We start from the raw sequence: 14,256 nt of genomic DNA, 5'->3' as shown, positions 1-14,256 counted from the left end.
ATAACAAAGAGGGGAAATAAAGGTGTGCGTTGACTGTATTATTGACGTCACACTTGCGTCCTACGTTGTGTTCCGACTCCGGCGTATCAAATAGTTCCGTCACGATATTGTGCACATATAATAAAGACGACATATAATATAATAAATATATATAATATATTCCCAGCTCATGTGGCGAAAAACAAACAACCCCCACTTTTGTACGGAACCGCAATAAACTGACTGAGAATTTACACAGACAACCGCAATAAAGTTTCCAGCACGCATTTCCGGTATGTCTCCCCGAACCTGCGCGCACGTCTAACGCGCATCTACGTCACTTATCGGTTCGTAAGATGGAGAAGGGCGCGAGATAGAAACCCAGGAGCGCGGAGAAATCGGGCGCTCCAGCTGACTGCGAGCTCCGACATTAACACTCAGAGCAGAAGAACGGGGCACCGTCATCGCCGCATCCTCCCGCCGAACAGGCACAACACACCCGAGACTTACACCGACTTTCCAGCATATTCATGTATATGACGTGAGACGATTCCAGGGGATAATATCGTGCGAGCGGAGCCAAGAGAAACCGAGGGAAATGTCCTGGTGGGTGCGCGGGTAAGACCTTTGCCTTATTTAGCTCAATTATTAGCCCTATTTGGCGCTCTTATTCCAGTACATGGGAGTATCGTGGCAATCTTTAAAATCACGTCTATAGAGTTGTTGCTTAGACGAAGTTTTTTTGGCCTAACCGTGTGACTTCTGCATGCCTGGCCTTTTCCGGGATCTCCCGACACATGGGATTCGCTGTTTATTCCTGCAGCTGTGCATCTACCAACTCAACGGTTAAATAATCTTCTATAACATAGTACTGGCTTAATGGCATTCGCAACCAATAGTTAACGCCGAGTGATTTGACTAAAATTAAGAGGTTAATGCCTGTTCTCAGTAGCATGCTCAAACATCAGGCAGCTGCTTGTGTTTCCAGTGACGATGAGGAGGAGATGATCTCTCAAGACAACGATTCTGATGTGGCAGAGCAGAGAGATGGTGGCAAAGTGAAGGTGAAATGGACCCAAGAGGAGGTGACTGCCAAAACCTTAATTGCATGATTGTTTTATGGTCCTTGACTTCATCAGATCTGGTTCTTGTCTTGTTTGCAGGATGATAAACTCAAGGCACTGGTTCAAAAACTGGGGACGAGCGATTGGAAATCCATTGCTAGCTTTATACCTGTAAGTGACAAATGCCTTGGCTTTTTTAAAAATAATTTTTTAAAGCTACAGAGCAGTCCACGTTACCATATTGAGGCGTCTTGTGTGGGTTTTGTTTTGCTTAGAATCGCACTGAGCTTCAGTGTCAACACCGTTGGTGTAAGGTCTTGGATCCAGAATTGATAAAAGGCCCTTGGACAAAGGAGGAAGATGAAAAGGTAGGTGGCCAATGTTGGCAAGTCATTGTGGACAAAATAATTGCAAACATTTCCTAATTACTTGAAGACCTTATAAACTTATATCCTGCACATATGTGCAGAATTAAAAAAAAGGGTTATTCTTACTTAATAGGAGTTTAAAATGTGAGTCTCATTTATGGTGTAATGCATATTAACAATCCACAGGTGATAGAGCTTGTGAATCTCTATGGCAACAAGCAGTGGGCAATGGTAGCCAAGCACCTGAAGGGCAGGTTGGGGAAACAGTGCAGAGAGCGCTGGCACAACCACCTTAATCCCAATGTGAAGAAATGTTCATGGACTGCTGAGGAAGACCTCATCATCTACAAGGCTCACTGCCTTCTTGGAAACCGCTGGGTGGAGATAGCAAAACTGCTCCCTGGAAGGTAAGTATTCCTCATCACTGAGTTCACAGTTTATTGATGTGCATGTGGGGGAGAAAAATCCTTCATTAAAAGGGCTCATTTTGTAATTACAGGACAGATAACGCAGTGAAGAATCATTGGAATTCGACCATCAAGCGCAAGTTGGAAATGGGCTTTTATACCGGGGAAGTTGTCTTGCCAAACGACGCTGAAGAGCTGTTAGCTCGTGTTAGTAAAGATGCGCAGGTGGGCCCTCTTTCCATACTGCGCGTCTAAAATGTTGAACTGTACTCAGCTATGTTTTTTTGATGACAGATGCCCAGCTGCTCCCCAGGCGGTGCAGAAAAAGACACAGAGCAGAAATCGTATTCTTTGGTAAGCAACCAAATGCACCGATTTGGTGTTGAATCAGAACGTTACGTCTTTTATACTACCTGTATAGACATACGTCAGCTTTTCCTCCAGCACCCGGAAACAATAGTTGTGGTCCCTATGAAGGACCGCCACAGTGATGCAGGGCCGTCAACAACTACGACCTATCAAAAGGAAAGTCTAAGCCCCAGGACTGACACAGACCCAACCACAGGAGAACTAAGCTCATCCAACTGGGTAGTGGACGGCTCGGGCTTTCTCTCTCCTGCTGGCCCTGTACTGAAAGAAGTGCTTGACCTCGTGGACGGTGTATGTATCTGCAACAACTGACAGTTACAATGTGAAGCAGACATAGTTCCAATGGAATGGAATGGAACCAACCTTGTCTGAGGCAAAAATATCTTTTCTGATACCAGGACATTGAAGGTTGGTGCAATCTAGCAGCGTTTGACCTGCCTGAGGACAGCCAAAGCCCGGAGCGCCACCAGTTCCGCCTCGAAGGCAGCGCTTTGCAGGAGCTGAGCAGAGGCAGCAAAGGAGAGCTGATCCCTATCTCACCTGGAGGGGTCACATCACCTTCTATTCTTCACCACCGAAGTCGACGACGCATCACCTTGTCTCCAGATGTTGATGCCGTCACCTTGAACTCCATGACTCCGAAGAGCACCCCTGTCAAAATTTTACCATTCTCTCCATCTCAGGTTCATAATTGATTTGTTTGGCTTTGTCGACCTCTTGCTCTCGATCTGACTAACTTGACACTTGTTCTTTCAGTTCCTCAACATGTGGACAAAGCAGGACAGCCATGACTTGGAGAATCCATCTCTCACATCAACTCCAGTGTGCAGTCAGAAGGCCATTGTTACGACGCCGCTGCAGCGGGACAAGACCCCTCTCACTCAGAAGGAAAACTCAGCGTAAGGAATTCTGATTTTATTACATACGTCTTCTCAAATCCTATTTAGTCTGTAAGTGAGAACACAAGATGTGTTATGATTGAGTTTGAGGTTCACATTTTATGGGCAGGTTCGTTACACCCAACCACAAGTCTGAGCTCTGCTCAACTCCACGCACTCCGACCCCATTCAAAAGTGCCATGGAGAAGTATGGCCCGCTGCATCCTCTGGTAAGCATCCTAACCTGGGCAGCATAGTGTGGCTGCATCCCTTTAACACTGGTGCTTTAATTTTACTGTGTCGTTCAAGCCTCAGACTCCAAATCTGGAGGAGGATATTAATGAAGTTATCCTGAGAGATACCGGGGTCGACTTGGTTCTGGTCTGTTCAACTCCACCAGAGCAAAGACGCAAAACAATGGTAACAGTTTTAAATGGGATATTTATGTCATTTTAGTCATTTTGTGCTTTATACCATAAAGGAAAAGTGTGTTGACACATGAATGTAGCTTTCTGCACCAGGGTCTGTAAACATTATGATTACCATAGATCTATTTTTACTTCATTTCAGCATCGACCGCCTATGAAAAAAGTGAGGAAGTCCTTGGCTCTAGATGTGATGGATGGCAGCATCATGCCAAAGTCCAAACGCAAATCAATTAAACACAACATCAAGGTAAAAATAATGATAGACCTGCTCCTAAGTCATCCTCTGGAGTTCATCTAATGTCCTTTGTCATCTTTCCTCCAGGAAGAACCTGTTATAGCCCCTCTCAGCACCTCATCATTTTGCAGTAAGCAGTCAGACAATATACTTGATCAAGGCTTCCTTCTGGGGCCTAGTGACAGTACCATTATTCCCAACCCGGTGGCTCCTATCCCTGTAAGTTTTAGCTCGTCTGTAAAAAAGTAAATAAACTGCTGTTTTTCTAAGAAAAATAAATATGTAATGGATGGTTGTAAATGTTTTTAATATGAATCTTTTGACTTTTGTTTCAGATGTCAAAAGAGTGGGAGACTGTCGTTTGCGGGCAGACGAAAGACCAGCTGATAATGACGGAGAAAGCAAGACGCTACCTTCGCTCGCTGAAGTCTCATCCTCCCAACCGGGCTTTAATTCTGTCCTGAAATGCCAACACGTCACAAAATCTTAAATTAATGACTCTTTCCTGTACCAATGAGTGTTATTTGTACTGAGTAGAAAGGAATAACTATTTGTAAGTGTAGTACAGCTTTGAAATATGTCATTAGTAATCAAGCCCCATCAATAATGGGAGACAGAAATGTCCTTTTAGAGTCAGCCTCATTCCAGTGGACTTGTGCTAGGCCTGGAAAAGGAGTCAATCACGTTTCATTAGGTTGTTACTAAAACATAATTGAATGTAAAATTGGAAAAATCCTTCCTACTTACATTTGCTGCCCTCTAAAAGACAAGGTTTTCCAGTGCATACTGTGTCTACTGACTTTTAAAGGAAATCTGGAGACCCTGCAGTTGAGTCGTACTTGCAAAAGTGGATTCCTGTTGTTGAGCTTGAATGTAGCCACTGAACAAAGTTCTGCATTTTGAGGTGACCTTTTCATCTTGCAGATGTCAAATGAATATTTTGGCCTTATGAACCCTCTTTACATTGTTACACAATACATCCCTATTTACATTAATACTGGGAGCTGGAGTTGGGTGGAACTGGGCTGTCATTGTAAGACCTGTAGTTTATTGGAATCCATATTGTAATGTGTAATTTTCAAATATTCTAAATATAGTGCTTGGAAGTAGGTGTTATTTTCTGTTGTAAATAACTGCTTTTATATTTAATGAAATGTCAGATAATACTTTTTTACCCTTTAAAAATAGATTTAAAAAAAACAAACAACGTACACCCTAAGCGCAACTTTAGGTTTGACTGCTTTTGTAATAGGCTCAATTTAAAAGAATTCCGGCCTTAGAGGTTGACATCAAGTGGTCGACGTGATTTACTTTTTTATGTGATTTACAATTTGAAATTCAAACTATAGAAAAAGTTGTATGTAGTTATGTTTCCTGTAAATCAGAATAAAACTGCATCATATGGATCGAAGTTTTAAATCGCCGCCACTTGGGAGAATTCTCATTTATCTAACATAAGAAAACAATCAGAGCGCATTTAACATACAATCATCGCGGTAGGGTTCGAACCCTGAGCACAGCATGTTGCCTATAGTTTCTTGGAAAGACTCTTATTTTGATCAACTTTGTCCGGATGTGACGCTGCTGACGCCTCGCTCTTGAACACCGGAAGCAATTCTTGGTTTGGTGACGCTGCATTAGACAGAAGACATGGACCGGTCGTGTAAGTAGATTTCCACTTCAATTTTTTATTTAGTGACAGAAATGAGCATTTTGGACGACAAATATATGCATGTCGTCGGGGATTTGCAGTGTTTGATTTATTTAAGGGAACACCACATTGTGCACTGAGGTGATTCCATCTGACGTTAGCTAGCGCGAGTTGGACGTTAGCTAATGAACGTCAAGCTCATTCATAATGGACACGGATGTCCCTTTATTGAGACGTTAATGCTTGGACACTGATATATTATACATGATTGTGACTGTTACTCTCCACAGGGCTGTTCGGCTTTCTCCTTGGTTTGGCTCTTGCAGGAGCGCAGGCGCTCACACCGGCGCATTATCTGTCCCTATCTGATGTTGGACGATTGCAGAATCTCCTGAGCCAAGAATTCACCGACCTGGAGGCTGCATATTACTCTGTCGTTGGCCTGACCAAGCTCGGCGCAACTGTTCCTGATCATAAAGTTAGAAAATTACTTTTTTTATTTAAAAAAATCAGTTTTCCATTGTAAAAGTGATAAGAGAAAAACATCTACTAGCCCCACCTTTTGTTAAGTTCTACCTTTCTTGCGGTCATTTGATGCGTTTTTTGATTGTAGGGTGTGTGCCAGTTCCTAAAATCCCAGCTCGACCCAACAAGCGTTGACTCTCTCTTCTTTGCTGCTGAGACCAGTCAGGCCATTTCAGGATGCGAGGTATGGAAAGGTTCTCCTTTGTTTGTCATGCCATTCACGATTAACCTTTCCTGGTGTAAAACTGAAAGCTGCTACCATTCATTTATTATTCAATGTATTCTTTCTGAACGTAAATAATCCACATAACTGCAGCATGGTCAGTATGCATAAGGCGTCTTTCCTGTTGATTGATCCATAGATCCCTGTGTCCAATGAAACCCGTGACATCCTCCTTGCAGCAGTGAGCGAAGACTCTACCATGAGCCAGATCCATCGGGCCGTGAGTGCTCTCAGCTCTCTCGGCTTACCAATGGCTTCCCAGGAGGTTATAGGTGCCCTATCAGGCCGTATCAACAAGGAAGATAATGTTATGGCGTAAGTATGAGTTGTCGGTGTGCTGTAGCTTTCAAATTTCTGTCCACGAGCAGTTGAATAAACTAAGTACTTGTTGGTATTTGGTAGCATTACTTTAGCTCTGCAAACTGCCGCCCGCCTCTCCCAGCACGCTGAACTTGGAGGAATACTTGAGGAAATAGAGGTAAGTATTTATATATCCACCAGAGGGCGCTATGCCCCAGGGCATAAAAATAACACACAATAGAAGAACTAATTAGTATACTATGTTGTGTATTTTCTAAGGACTTGACAGCCCGCTTGGATGATCTTGGAGGCCTGTACCTTCAGTTTGAAGAGGGACTTGAGGTCACTGCTCTTTTTGTGACCGCTGCCTATTCACTCTCAGATCATGTGGACATGGAGCCCCCGCTGAAAGAGGTATGATGTGGGTTTCTTGGTTACTTTCCCCCCCTGTTTCACTTGCTTCCGTGCATTTTTATTTTGTACTTATTCTGGGGTGTTTTATCCTTAGGATCAGGTCATCCAGCTGGTAAACTCAATTTTCAGCAAGAAATCGTGGGACTCCCTCTCAGAAGCCTTCAGTGTTGCAAGCGCTGCTGCCACTCTCTCCAGCAACCGCTTCCACGTGCCCGTCATTGTCAGCGCTCAGGGCTCAGCCACTGTGTCTCACAGCCAGCCAACCCTTCAGGTACAGATGGCTCTTTTTGCTCCAGTAGTTTAAAAACTTTAAAGTCATTTTGCATTGACACTGTTTAATCTTTCTGTTTCACAGCTCCTTGTTACCGATGTCATGTCTCAGCCCCTGGCCTCGGCCAGCGTGGTGGTGGAATCAGCTAATGCCGTCTCCTCAAAGAGCGTCATTCTCAGCCAAACGCCTTTCACACTTGATGAGTATGTACAATAGCGATATTAAGCTACTTAGACATTGACAGGATTTTACTGTTTTCCTTCGATGTTACTAAAATGCCTTCTTCCTTTTAATAATTCTTTACCACTAAAAGTAGTTCTTTGAAGTCTGAAAAGTACCGTCACATTACTTCAGTAGCATTTATGCTGGTTTTTCTATCAGCAGTCGCATAATGAGCATCCGCAGACCTGTACAACAGACCTAAAACTGCCTCCCTCTTTCTTCTCATAACGCTTCATTTAATATGCGCTAAGAAGTTGATTCTAGAGCTTTTTGCTGTTTTTCCAGTGGTCTCGTCTGACCTTCTCAAATGTCATCAGTGTTTTGCACCTTTTTGTAAATGCTCTTCCTTTATATTCTTTATTAAAAAAACCACACAAAAGGTGACCAGATGCTGACATCTGAAAATTGAGATAAATGCCACATCTTTGTGAAACCTGTGTCATTAAACACTCATGTTCTGTTTCTTTAAAGGTGCACTTGTGATTTATCGAAGGTAAACTTTTTATTCAGACCTATGCCTGCGTTTTAATCATCTTTTTCTGACTTTTAGTGGCGTATTTGCGTTGAATTTCATGGCCAGCCAGCCAGCCAGCGGCTATTACCACTTTACCATCGCAGTGACTGGCGATAGCCGCCTGGTTGCCAATCACGTTGAGGTGAGATGGTGTTTGGATTCTAAGTACGAGTTGTAAGTGGTAGATTTTGCTTCCCATAACGTTGTGTTCTCTCGCATGTAGCTGAAAGTGAAGGTGTCCACTGAGGTAGCTGTTACTAACATGGACCTGTCTGTGGTGGATAAGGACCAGAGCATCGGCACAAGGACAACAAGGTTGGATAAGTGAAGTCCAACTCTCCTTGAATATGACACCATTAACACTGAGTACAATAGATTGTTTGTCCTCCACATGATCCAGGGTGGACTATCCTTCCAAAGCCAAGCACTCATTAACTGCAGACAGCCACCAGAACTTTGCTATGGCTTTTCAGCTGGTTGATGTGAACACTGGTGTTGAACTTACCCCTCACCAGGTACAGTACACAATCAGGGTGGTGCACTGACAGAGATTATTACTGACTTCTGCTGGTTTTTGAATCATTCAAGGCTATAAACATCGTTGGATTTGATATCTAAAAACGTTCTACAAACTCTAAAACATTTTTATTTGCCACAACAGACGTTTGTCCGGCTGCACAATCAGAAAACGGGCCAGGAGGTTGTGTTTGTGGCTGAGCCTGATAGCAAGAACCTGTACAAGTTTGAGCTGGACACCGCCGAGCGGAAATCAGAGTTTGATTCCATTTCAGGCACCTATTCCCTCTACCTGATTGTTGGGGATGCTACCCTGGAAAATCCTATTCTGTGGAATGTGGTATGTGTCTGTTCAACCTTTGTGATAAGAAAGACTTATATAGGTATCTAAAATTGTAATACTGTGTTTTTAAAGGCTGACGTTGTTCTGAAGTTTGTGGACGAGGAGGCTCCAGCTACTTTTCAGCCAAAGACGCTTTATATCCCCAAACCAGACATCCAGGTAATATTAAAGGACTAGATTTAAAGCAAAGTGTCTTGTGAACATTGGTGTTACAATACTTACGTTTACACAGTCAAGAAGCCTCAACTTTGGAACGTCTTTTTGTCTCCAGCACTTGTTCAGGGAACCGGAGAAGAAGCCTCCGACGGTGGTCTCCAACACCTTCACGGCACTCGTCCTCTCTCCGTTCCTGCTTCTGCTCATCCTGGTAAAGTGAACTCTATTCTTGATTTTGCTGTTGTTTCTATTTAAAGGTGGAATAAATAAATAATCCTATTCTTAATTGAAAACCGCTTTCAGTCACTCACTCAGTTTGGTAATTGTTTGAATGTGCAGTGGTCCTCCTGAACAGCTCTTCACTCAGAAGCCTTTATGCCCAGAGAATGAGATCCCACATACTGCATAAATCTGATATTTGTCTTTAACTGGAACCACAAAGGCTCTGGCGTGTTGTTTGTCTGGCATTTACAGTGTTGTGTTGCTGTTGAAGTGGATGGCTGCATTGTGCGCTCTGCTGTAAACAATTTTTCAGCCCTTTTGTCTGCAGCTCTCGCGGCGATGAAGCTCACATTGTTGTTGTGTTTCCACTCTCCTCTCTAGTGGTTTAAGCTCGGTGCAAACATGTCCAGCTTCAGCTTCTCTCCCAGCACCATCTTGTTCCACGCCGGACACGCAGGTTAGTGATTTTATTGTTTTACTGCCTCCATATCCAGCGTTGCTCTACAAATGTGCTCATGACTAACAATACAAATACAGCAAGGCAGTAAGCATGAAATTCCACACAAAAATCTTTTATATGATGTTTAAATAAGCATTTCTACATGAGCTAACAACCAAAATCAGTTTTTACAACGTTGAAACAGATGCCATTTTACAATTGTAGTCACATGATGGCATTTTATCTGTAATAAAGTAAAACTGAAATTACAATGCTCATTCTAGAACAGTTGGTGTATTAAAGGAAGTTTTGCTTGTCGTGGTGGGTTTAATACCAGCACCACCATCTGTGCCGGGGAGGATAGTCCTGTTGGGATTCATCAGGACTTTGATTAAAAACTTTATGACATAAAAGTCTGTAATTTGGCTCATGTGAACCCTGATAACAGCAGTAGAGAGACTTAAGGTCTTCCATAAGCCGTAAACAGCGGTTAAAGTGATTAATTTATTCCACTCCACCTGTATCTGTCTTTCTTCTTTGATTCAGTTTCAAATCTGACAGATTTATTCATGTTATGAAAGCATCTGATGGGTTGGAAAACACTAAAGCAATGAGTGTCATATACATTTGGTTGAGAACTGTATTCAGGACAGTTGTAACAGTATTTCGTGCCATTTGATTGCAGCCATGTTGGGGCTGATGTACGTCTACTGGACCCACCTGAACATGTTTCAGACTCTGAAGTACCTGGCTATTATTGGTGGTGTAACTTTTCTTGCTGGAAACCGCATGCTGGCCCAGAAAGCTGTCAAGAGGTAAGTCCACTGATGTCACCTGCCGCAAATGGCTCCTCGAGAGTCCTCCTTCCCAGAGAGGTGTTGTGCCCTCCCCCTGACAAGAAGGAATCTGGGATTTCAACCTCTCGGTAGATCTTGCCCTTAAACCCAGACAACATGTCTGTGTGATGGCTCCTCAGGTGGTGGTTTCAACCCCCACAGGAGAGTTTTTGCATACTTGGACTGAGAGAAGTGAAGCAGTAAGATCTGCAGGAGTGATGATCTAATTGGGCACTTTACCTTCAACCATTTAAGAGCCCTCAGAGTGCTGGAGTGAGCACCATGTCGCTGAATTTAGGACATCTGTTCACTCCCAGCAGCCCTTTGAACACAATGAATGTTGCAGTTGATGATTTGCCCCCCCCACCCCCCACCCCCCCTTCTTTCCTGCTCGTCTGTTTCCTCGCAGCTGGTCTCTGTAACCTCTCTACCCACACCCCGCTTTCTCTTACTCCTTTTCAGGATTGCTGCAGAGCAAAGTAGTAGGTTGGCAAAGTATAGGAGCCTACGATAAAGCCCCGGTTGTAGCAAACACGTGGGTGATGCTTCCAGGCTGAAGTAAGGGCATCCTCATGGACTGCACCGCTTGCATTTCCATAAAGGCTGACAGCATGCATGACGTGTGGTCTTCACTCATTCTCTCTAACAACCTGTTGATATATAGCTGCTGCCTCTCACTCATCCCAACACGGTCATTCCCCCCGTAAGCATACCAGCATTCTGACGCCCTCCATTGTGCTCTAACCGCCATAGTCCTGACTGTGACATCTTTGTGTTATGGTAGCACCATATGCCTGCCTTCAAGAGTTCAGACATTTGCCATGGAAGGTTAATTTATCATCCATCTGGTGTCTCCGCTGTAATCACTAATATTCCCTCTGTTTCTCCTTCACAGACTTGAGAACAAAACAAAGGCAGCGAATTAAAACCCCGACAAAGATTTTTTTTTTTTTTTTAAGATCCCAGGAGTCCCCCAACGATCAAATTGGACTTTCAACACGGCGTGGCAGTTGTGATTATCCAATAGCCAGTTTAAACATGCAGTTTTCCTATTGCCAAACACCTGAAGTCGATGTCCCGGCGTCTCCGAGGGCCGACGCCCGCTAACAGTTACTGTAAAACTACTGATCGTTGCACTTCATCCTCCTGTGAGATTGGCTTAACTTGTCCATGCCAGTGTTTCCTAACTGGGATTCTTATTTGTGATTTCAAGGTGGATTTTTCTTTCTTCATTTGTGGTTTTCTTTGTTTTAAGAACATTCCTCTGTGCTGTTGCTCAATGCTCAAAAGAGAAGATGTGTGTCATGTCTCAGCTGGTTAAAAAACCTCTGGCAGCAGCACTGATACACGATGCCAGTGGGTTTGACTGTTCGGTGCAGCACGTGCAGAAAAATCAGCGGTTCCCTTTTTTAATACGGAGGTTGCATCTCATTGGGAAATTGGTCACAAAGAAATGTGGGGAAATTTGAAGATCGAATGTGTTTTGTAATGAAGAGGAGGAAATAAAGACTCAGAGGTGAACGCACGTCTCGTTTTTCTTTCATAACATGCGTTAATCAAAATGATGTAGCCATCGGCGACGGGAGAATGACAAGACATCATGAGCCATTCGTTCACCTTATGGGAAAATAGACACTCGGCTCACATTAAAGCTCTGATGGTTCTATTTCTGCTTTAAAAATACGGGCAAACCCTGTTTTGCTAATGGAACAATAGAGCATGTGAAGACACTTGAAGTCTTTATTTGTAGTTGTGCACATTTTTGATCCGCAGGAACAGGAAAGGTTGCAACAGCCATGAGGAGCTTCCCTCCGTCTTCACATATCTCAACTGAGCAGCCGGGAGGAAGGAAAGATTCCTGTTTAACGAAGATGATTTTCACTCTGCACCATTAGTGACATGGGGGCTTCTGCACCTGGGCCTCCCGTGCACGGCTCTATGCCGCCGGTTGCTCCGGATGGACGTCAGATCTCCTTTGTAGGTACCTTCAGAGACGTCTGACTGACGATTCATGTAGCTCACACCTTTTTCGCTGCATAAAAAGGAGTTTTAAAAAAAGAGATGATTGAGTTTCAGTGTTTTTCTTCACAGGAACAACGTGTAGCTGAGGTGTTACCCACCCAAGACGTTTACCCATAATGGTCTGTAGAATCTTCCTGGCTGAGATTTGACCCAGGACCTTTCTGTAGCTGTTTGTAAAGATGGCATCGGCGTGACGCTCGGAGCTAAAAATGAAATCAGAGATCTAAATCAAGAATTGGATCACTAATCACCATCTACTCACAATCCATCTTTTTGTTTTAAATTTTAACTCTGTTCACTTTTCTTGCAAATGAATAACTTATTATTTTTTGCTGAGTTCATGTGATTCGGCCGACCGGATCTCCGCTCTGGGGGCTCCATCCTGGTGATCTGCTGGATCTTCTATCAAAGACGTCAGCAGGAAAGCTGTGTCTCTCTGTCCAAACCTGAAAAACACCCCATCATCTCATCCTCCGTCACAGTATGATTCTTTTTCTCAACTACTGAGCGACAAAATGAAACACTGTTATTCTTCACCAAAAATCCTTCCTTAATGTTAACATTGCAACACTGACATTCTTATTTTCTTTAAAATAAAAAACATCAGAAATGCAATTATGACTCAAATGAAGGCAAATATTAAAGTAATCAAATTCTAAGAGATTCTGGAAATGACATTTCAGAGCAGACAACACTTAAAATATAACATCATTTTACAGTATTTTATGACAATGGCACAGAATATATGCATGCAAGCCTCCATCATGTAGCACTGGATAACAGGATTGAACTTCTGCTTTCATGTGATTTTAAAAAAGAGAAAAAAGTCAGCCACAACAAGGAAGTGTTGCAGTCCCCTAAGTCACGATAGTAATATTTTGAAACGCAGTAATCAATCACACATTTTTACCTTTGAGGTTAAAACAACAGGGTCCTGTTATAAAGCATAAAAATGATCAAGGGGCTACAGAAACACCACACATTACAGGCACAATTTAAATTAGTGTTTTATTTGCCAAATCTGTGCATTTTAAAAGAAAAGCTATTTGGAAGGGTGTTAGTGAAAGCTGCACTTAACAAATCAAATAAAAAAATATTAATTTGCAGTATGTGTGTCTGGACTTACCTTATGGAGGGGTAAAGAGGAGAGCCTGACAAAGACATGACCAGGCAGCAGAACAGCAGCAGGGCAGTTTTCTCCATCCTCACAGCAAGGACTGGATATGAATGGGAGAGCTACAACAAATGACAGGAGCAAAAACTATATTAGGAAAAAATGCTGAAACCACATTTCTTCTCAAGCCTCCTCATCGCAAAAGCACTGAAGTCACAGCAGGCAGCGATGAGAGATGGCTCCTGTCACCATAGACTGAAATGCTCAAGTTGAGAACAGGGCTGGAAAAATGTAATAAAACCGTGGTGGAAGAAAATCCTCACTCTTTTGTTGTTTCTGGGAGTCCCTTTAGTTGCTCTGACAGTCTCCGCTACAGTCTTCATCTCTGGAACTGGAACTCACTCAAACATGTTATCCTGCACACATTGTAAACGCTTACCTGTTGTTACGCTGATTCATAACTACCAATCCACTTCCAACTCACACAGGGGGTCCTCCTTCTCTCTCTCTCTCTCTCTCTCTCTCTCTCACACACACACACACACACGCACACTTTGGCATGACCAGAAAGAATTAATTTTAAAGAACATTATATAAATTATACTTAAGATTCTCGTTATTACATATAATAAAAATTTTATATGAAACAATTAGGGGCAAGTGATATTGATAATTAAAAAACAATTTTCAGCTTTGGAAACTTACACTTTCTTTTTTAAGCATAAAGTCAAAAAAGTTAAATTACTGCATAAAGTTAATT

General features: G+C 42.9%; 3 protein-coding genes across 7 annotated transcripts; 2 read left to right on the top strand and 1 right to left on the bottom strand.

Annotated features, from left to right (window-relative positions):
- Positions 1 to 308: 308 nt before the first annotated feature.
- Positions 309 to 5,152, top strand: mybl2b (v-myb avian myeloblastosis viral oncogene homolog-like 2b). Of its 2 annotated transcripts, none has more exons than XM_057030940.1 (15): positions 309 to 597; positions 968 to 1,064; positions 1,143 to 1,214; positions 1,319 to 1,411; positions 1,598 to 1,818; positions 1,911 to 2,043; positions 2,113 to 2,172; positions 2,263 to 2,478; positions 2,586 to 2,870; positions 2,944 to 3,086; positions 3,196 to 3,295; positions 3,375 to 3,485; positions 3,636 to 3,740; positions 3,816 to 3,947; positions 4,064 to 5,152. In XM_057030940.1, the coding sequence occupies exons 1-15, from the start codon at positions 578 to 580 to the stop codon at positions 4,190 to 4,192; spliced, it is 1,917 nt and encodes a 638-aa protein (XP_056886920.1). In that variant the 5' UTR covers positions 309 to 577; the 3' UTR covers positions 4,193 to 5,152. The 2 variants fall into 2 exon arrangements, with proteins under 2 accessions (XP_056886920.1, XP_056886921.1); XM_057030941.1 differs by having other exon boundaries at positions 315 to 585.
- Positions 5,153 to 5,249: 97 nt separating this feature from the next.
- Positions 5,250 to 11,881, top strand: rpn2 (ribophorin II). 2 transcript variants are annotated; one of them, XM_057030938.1, is made up of 18 exons: positions 5,250 to 5,391; positions 5,670 to 5,857; positions 5,993 to 6,088; positions 6,267 to 6,442; positions 6,530 to 6,605; positions 6,707 to 6,841; positions 6,936 to 7,112; positions 7,197 to 7,315; positions 7,885 to 7,990; positions 8,072 to 8,163; positions 8,249 to 8,363; positions 8,510 to 8,704; positions 8,780 to 8,866; positions 8,979 to 9,074; positions 9,467 to 9,542; positions 10,210 to 10,339; positions 10,823 to 10,918; positions 11,256 to 11,881. In XM_057030938.1, the coding sequence occupies exons 1-17, from the start codon at positions 5,379 to 5,381 to the stop codon at positions 10,872 to 10,874; spliced, it is 1,929 nt and encodes a 642-aa protein (XP_056886918.1). In that variant the 5' UTR covers positions 5,250 to 5,378; the 3' UTR covers positions 10,875 to 10,918; positions 11,256 to 11,881. The 2 variants fall into 2 exon arrangements, with proteins under 2 accessions (XP_056886918.1, XP_056886919.1); XM_057030939.1 differs by lacking the exon at positions 10,823 to 10,918 and having other exon boundaries at positions 5,251 to 5,391.
- Positions 11,882 to 12,082: 201 nt separating this feature from the next.
- Positions 12,083 to 14,002, bottom strand: ghrh (growth hormone releasing hormone). Of its 3 annotated transcripts, XM_057030950.1 has the most exons (6): positions 13,820 to 13,979; positions 13,509 to 13,618; positions 12,739 to 12,828; positions 12,481 to 12,585; positions 12,276 to 12,392; positions 12,083 to 12,190 (listed from the first exon to the last, which is right to left on the bottom strand). In XM_057030950.1, the coding sequence occupies exons 1-6, from the start codon at positions 13,877 to 13,879 to the stop codon at positions 12,187 to 12,189; spliced, it is 486 nt and encodes a 161-aa protein (XP_056886930.1). In that variant the 5' UTR covers positions 13,880 to 13,979; the 3' UTR covers positions 12,083 to 12,186. The 3 variants fall into 3 exon arrangements, with proteins under 3 accessions (XP_056886930.1, XP_056886932.1, XP_056886929.1); XM_057030952.1 differs by having other exon boundaries at positions 12,083 to 12,392; positions 13,936 to 14,002; XM_057030949.1 differs by having other exon boundaries at positions 12,083 to 12,392.
- Between the last annotated feature and the right edge of the window lie 254 nt (positions 14,003 to 14,256).

The sequence above is a fragment of the Takifugu flavidus genome, chromosome 4 (assembly GCF_003711565.1).
Source record: "Takifugu flavidus isolate HTHZ2018 chromosome 4, ASM371156v2, whole genome shotgun sequence".
NCBI lineage: Eukaryota > Metazoa > Chordata > Actinopteri > Tetraodontiformes > Tetraodontidae > Takifugu > Takifugu flavidus.
This window is presented reverse-complemented; position numbering and strand designations above follow the sequence as displayed.

Coding starts and splice junctions, on each gene's coding strand:
- mybl2b (XM_057030940.1), top strand. CDS start 578: ATGTCCTGGTGGGTGCGCGG. Junction 3,087..3,195: donor ACTCAGAAGGAAAACTCAGC/GTAAGGAATTCT, acceptor TTTTATGGGCAG/GTTCGTTACACCCAACCACA. Junction 3,741..3,815: donor CAATTAAACACAACATCAAG/GTAAAAATAATG, acceptor TCTTTCCTCCAG/GAAGAACCTGTTATAGCCCC.
- rpn2 (XM_057030938.1), top strand. Junction 7,316..7,884: donor ACGCCTTTCACACTTGATGA/GTATGTACAATA, acceptor TCTGACTTTTAG/TGGCGTATTTGCGTTGAATT. Junction 9,543..10,209: donor GTTCCACGCCGGACACGCAG/GTTAGTGATTTT, acceptor ATTTGATTGCAG/CCATGTTGGGGCTGATGTAC.
- ghrh (XM_057030949.1), bottom strand. CDS start 13,879: ATGAAGACTGTAGCGGAGACTGTCAGAGCAACTAAAGGGACTCCCAGA. Junction 13,619..13,819: donor CTCCCAGAAACAACAAAAGA/GTGAGGATTTTC, acceptor CATTTGTTGTAG/CTCTCCCATTCATATCCAGT. Junction 12,586..12,738: donor GCCCCCAGAGCGGAGATCCG/GTCGGCCGAATC, acceptor TTTCATTTTTAG/CTCCGAGCGTCACGCCGATG.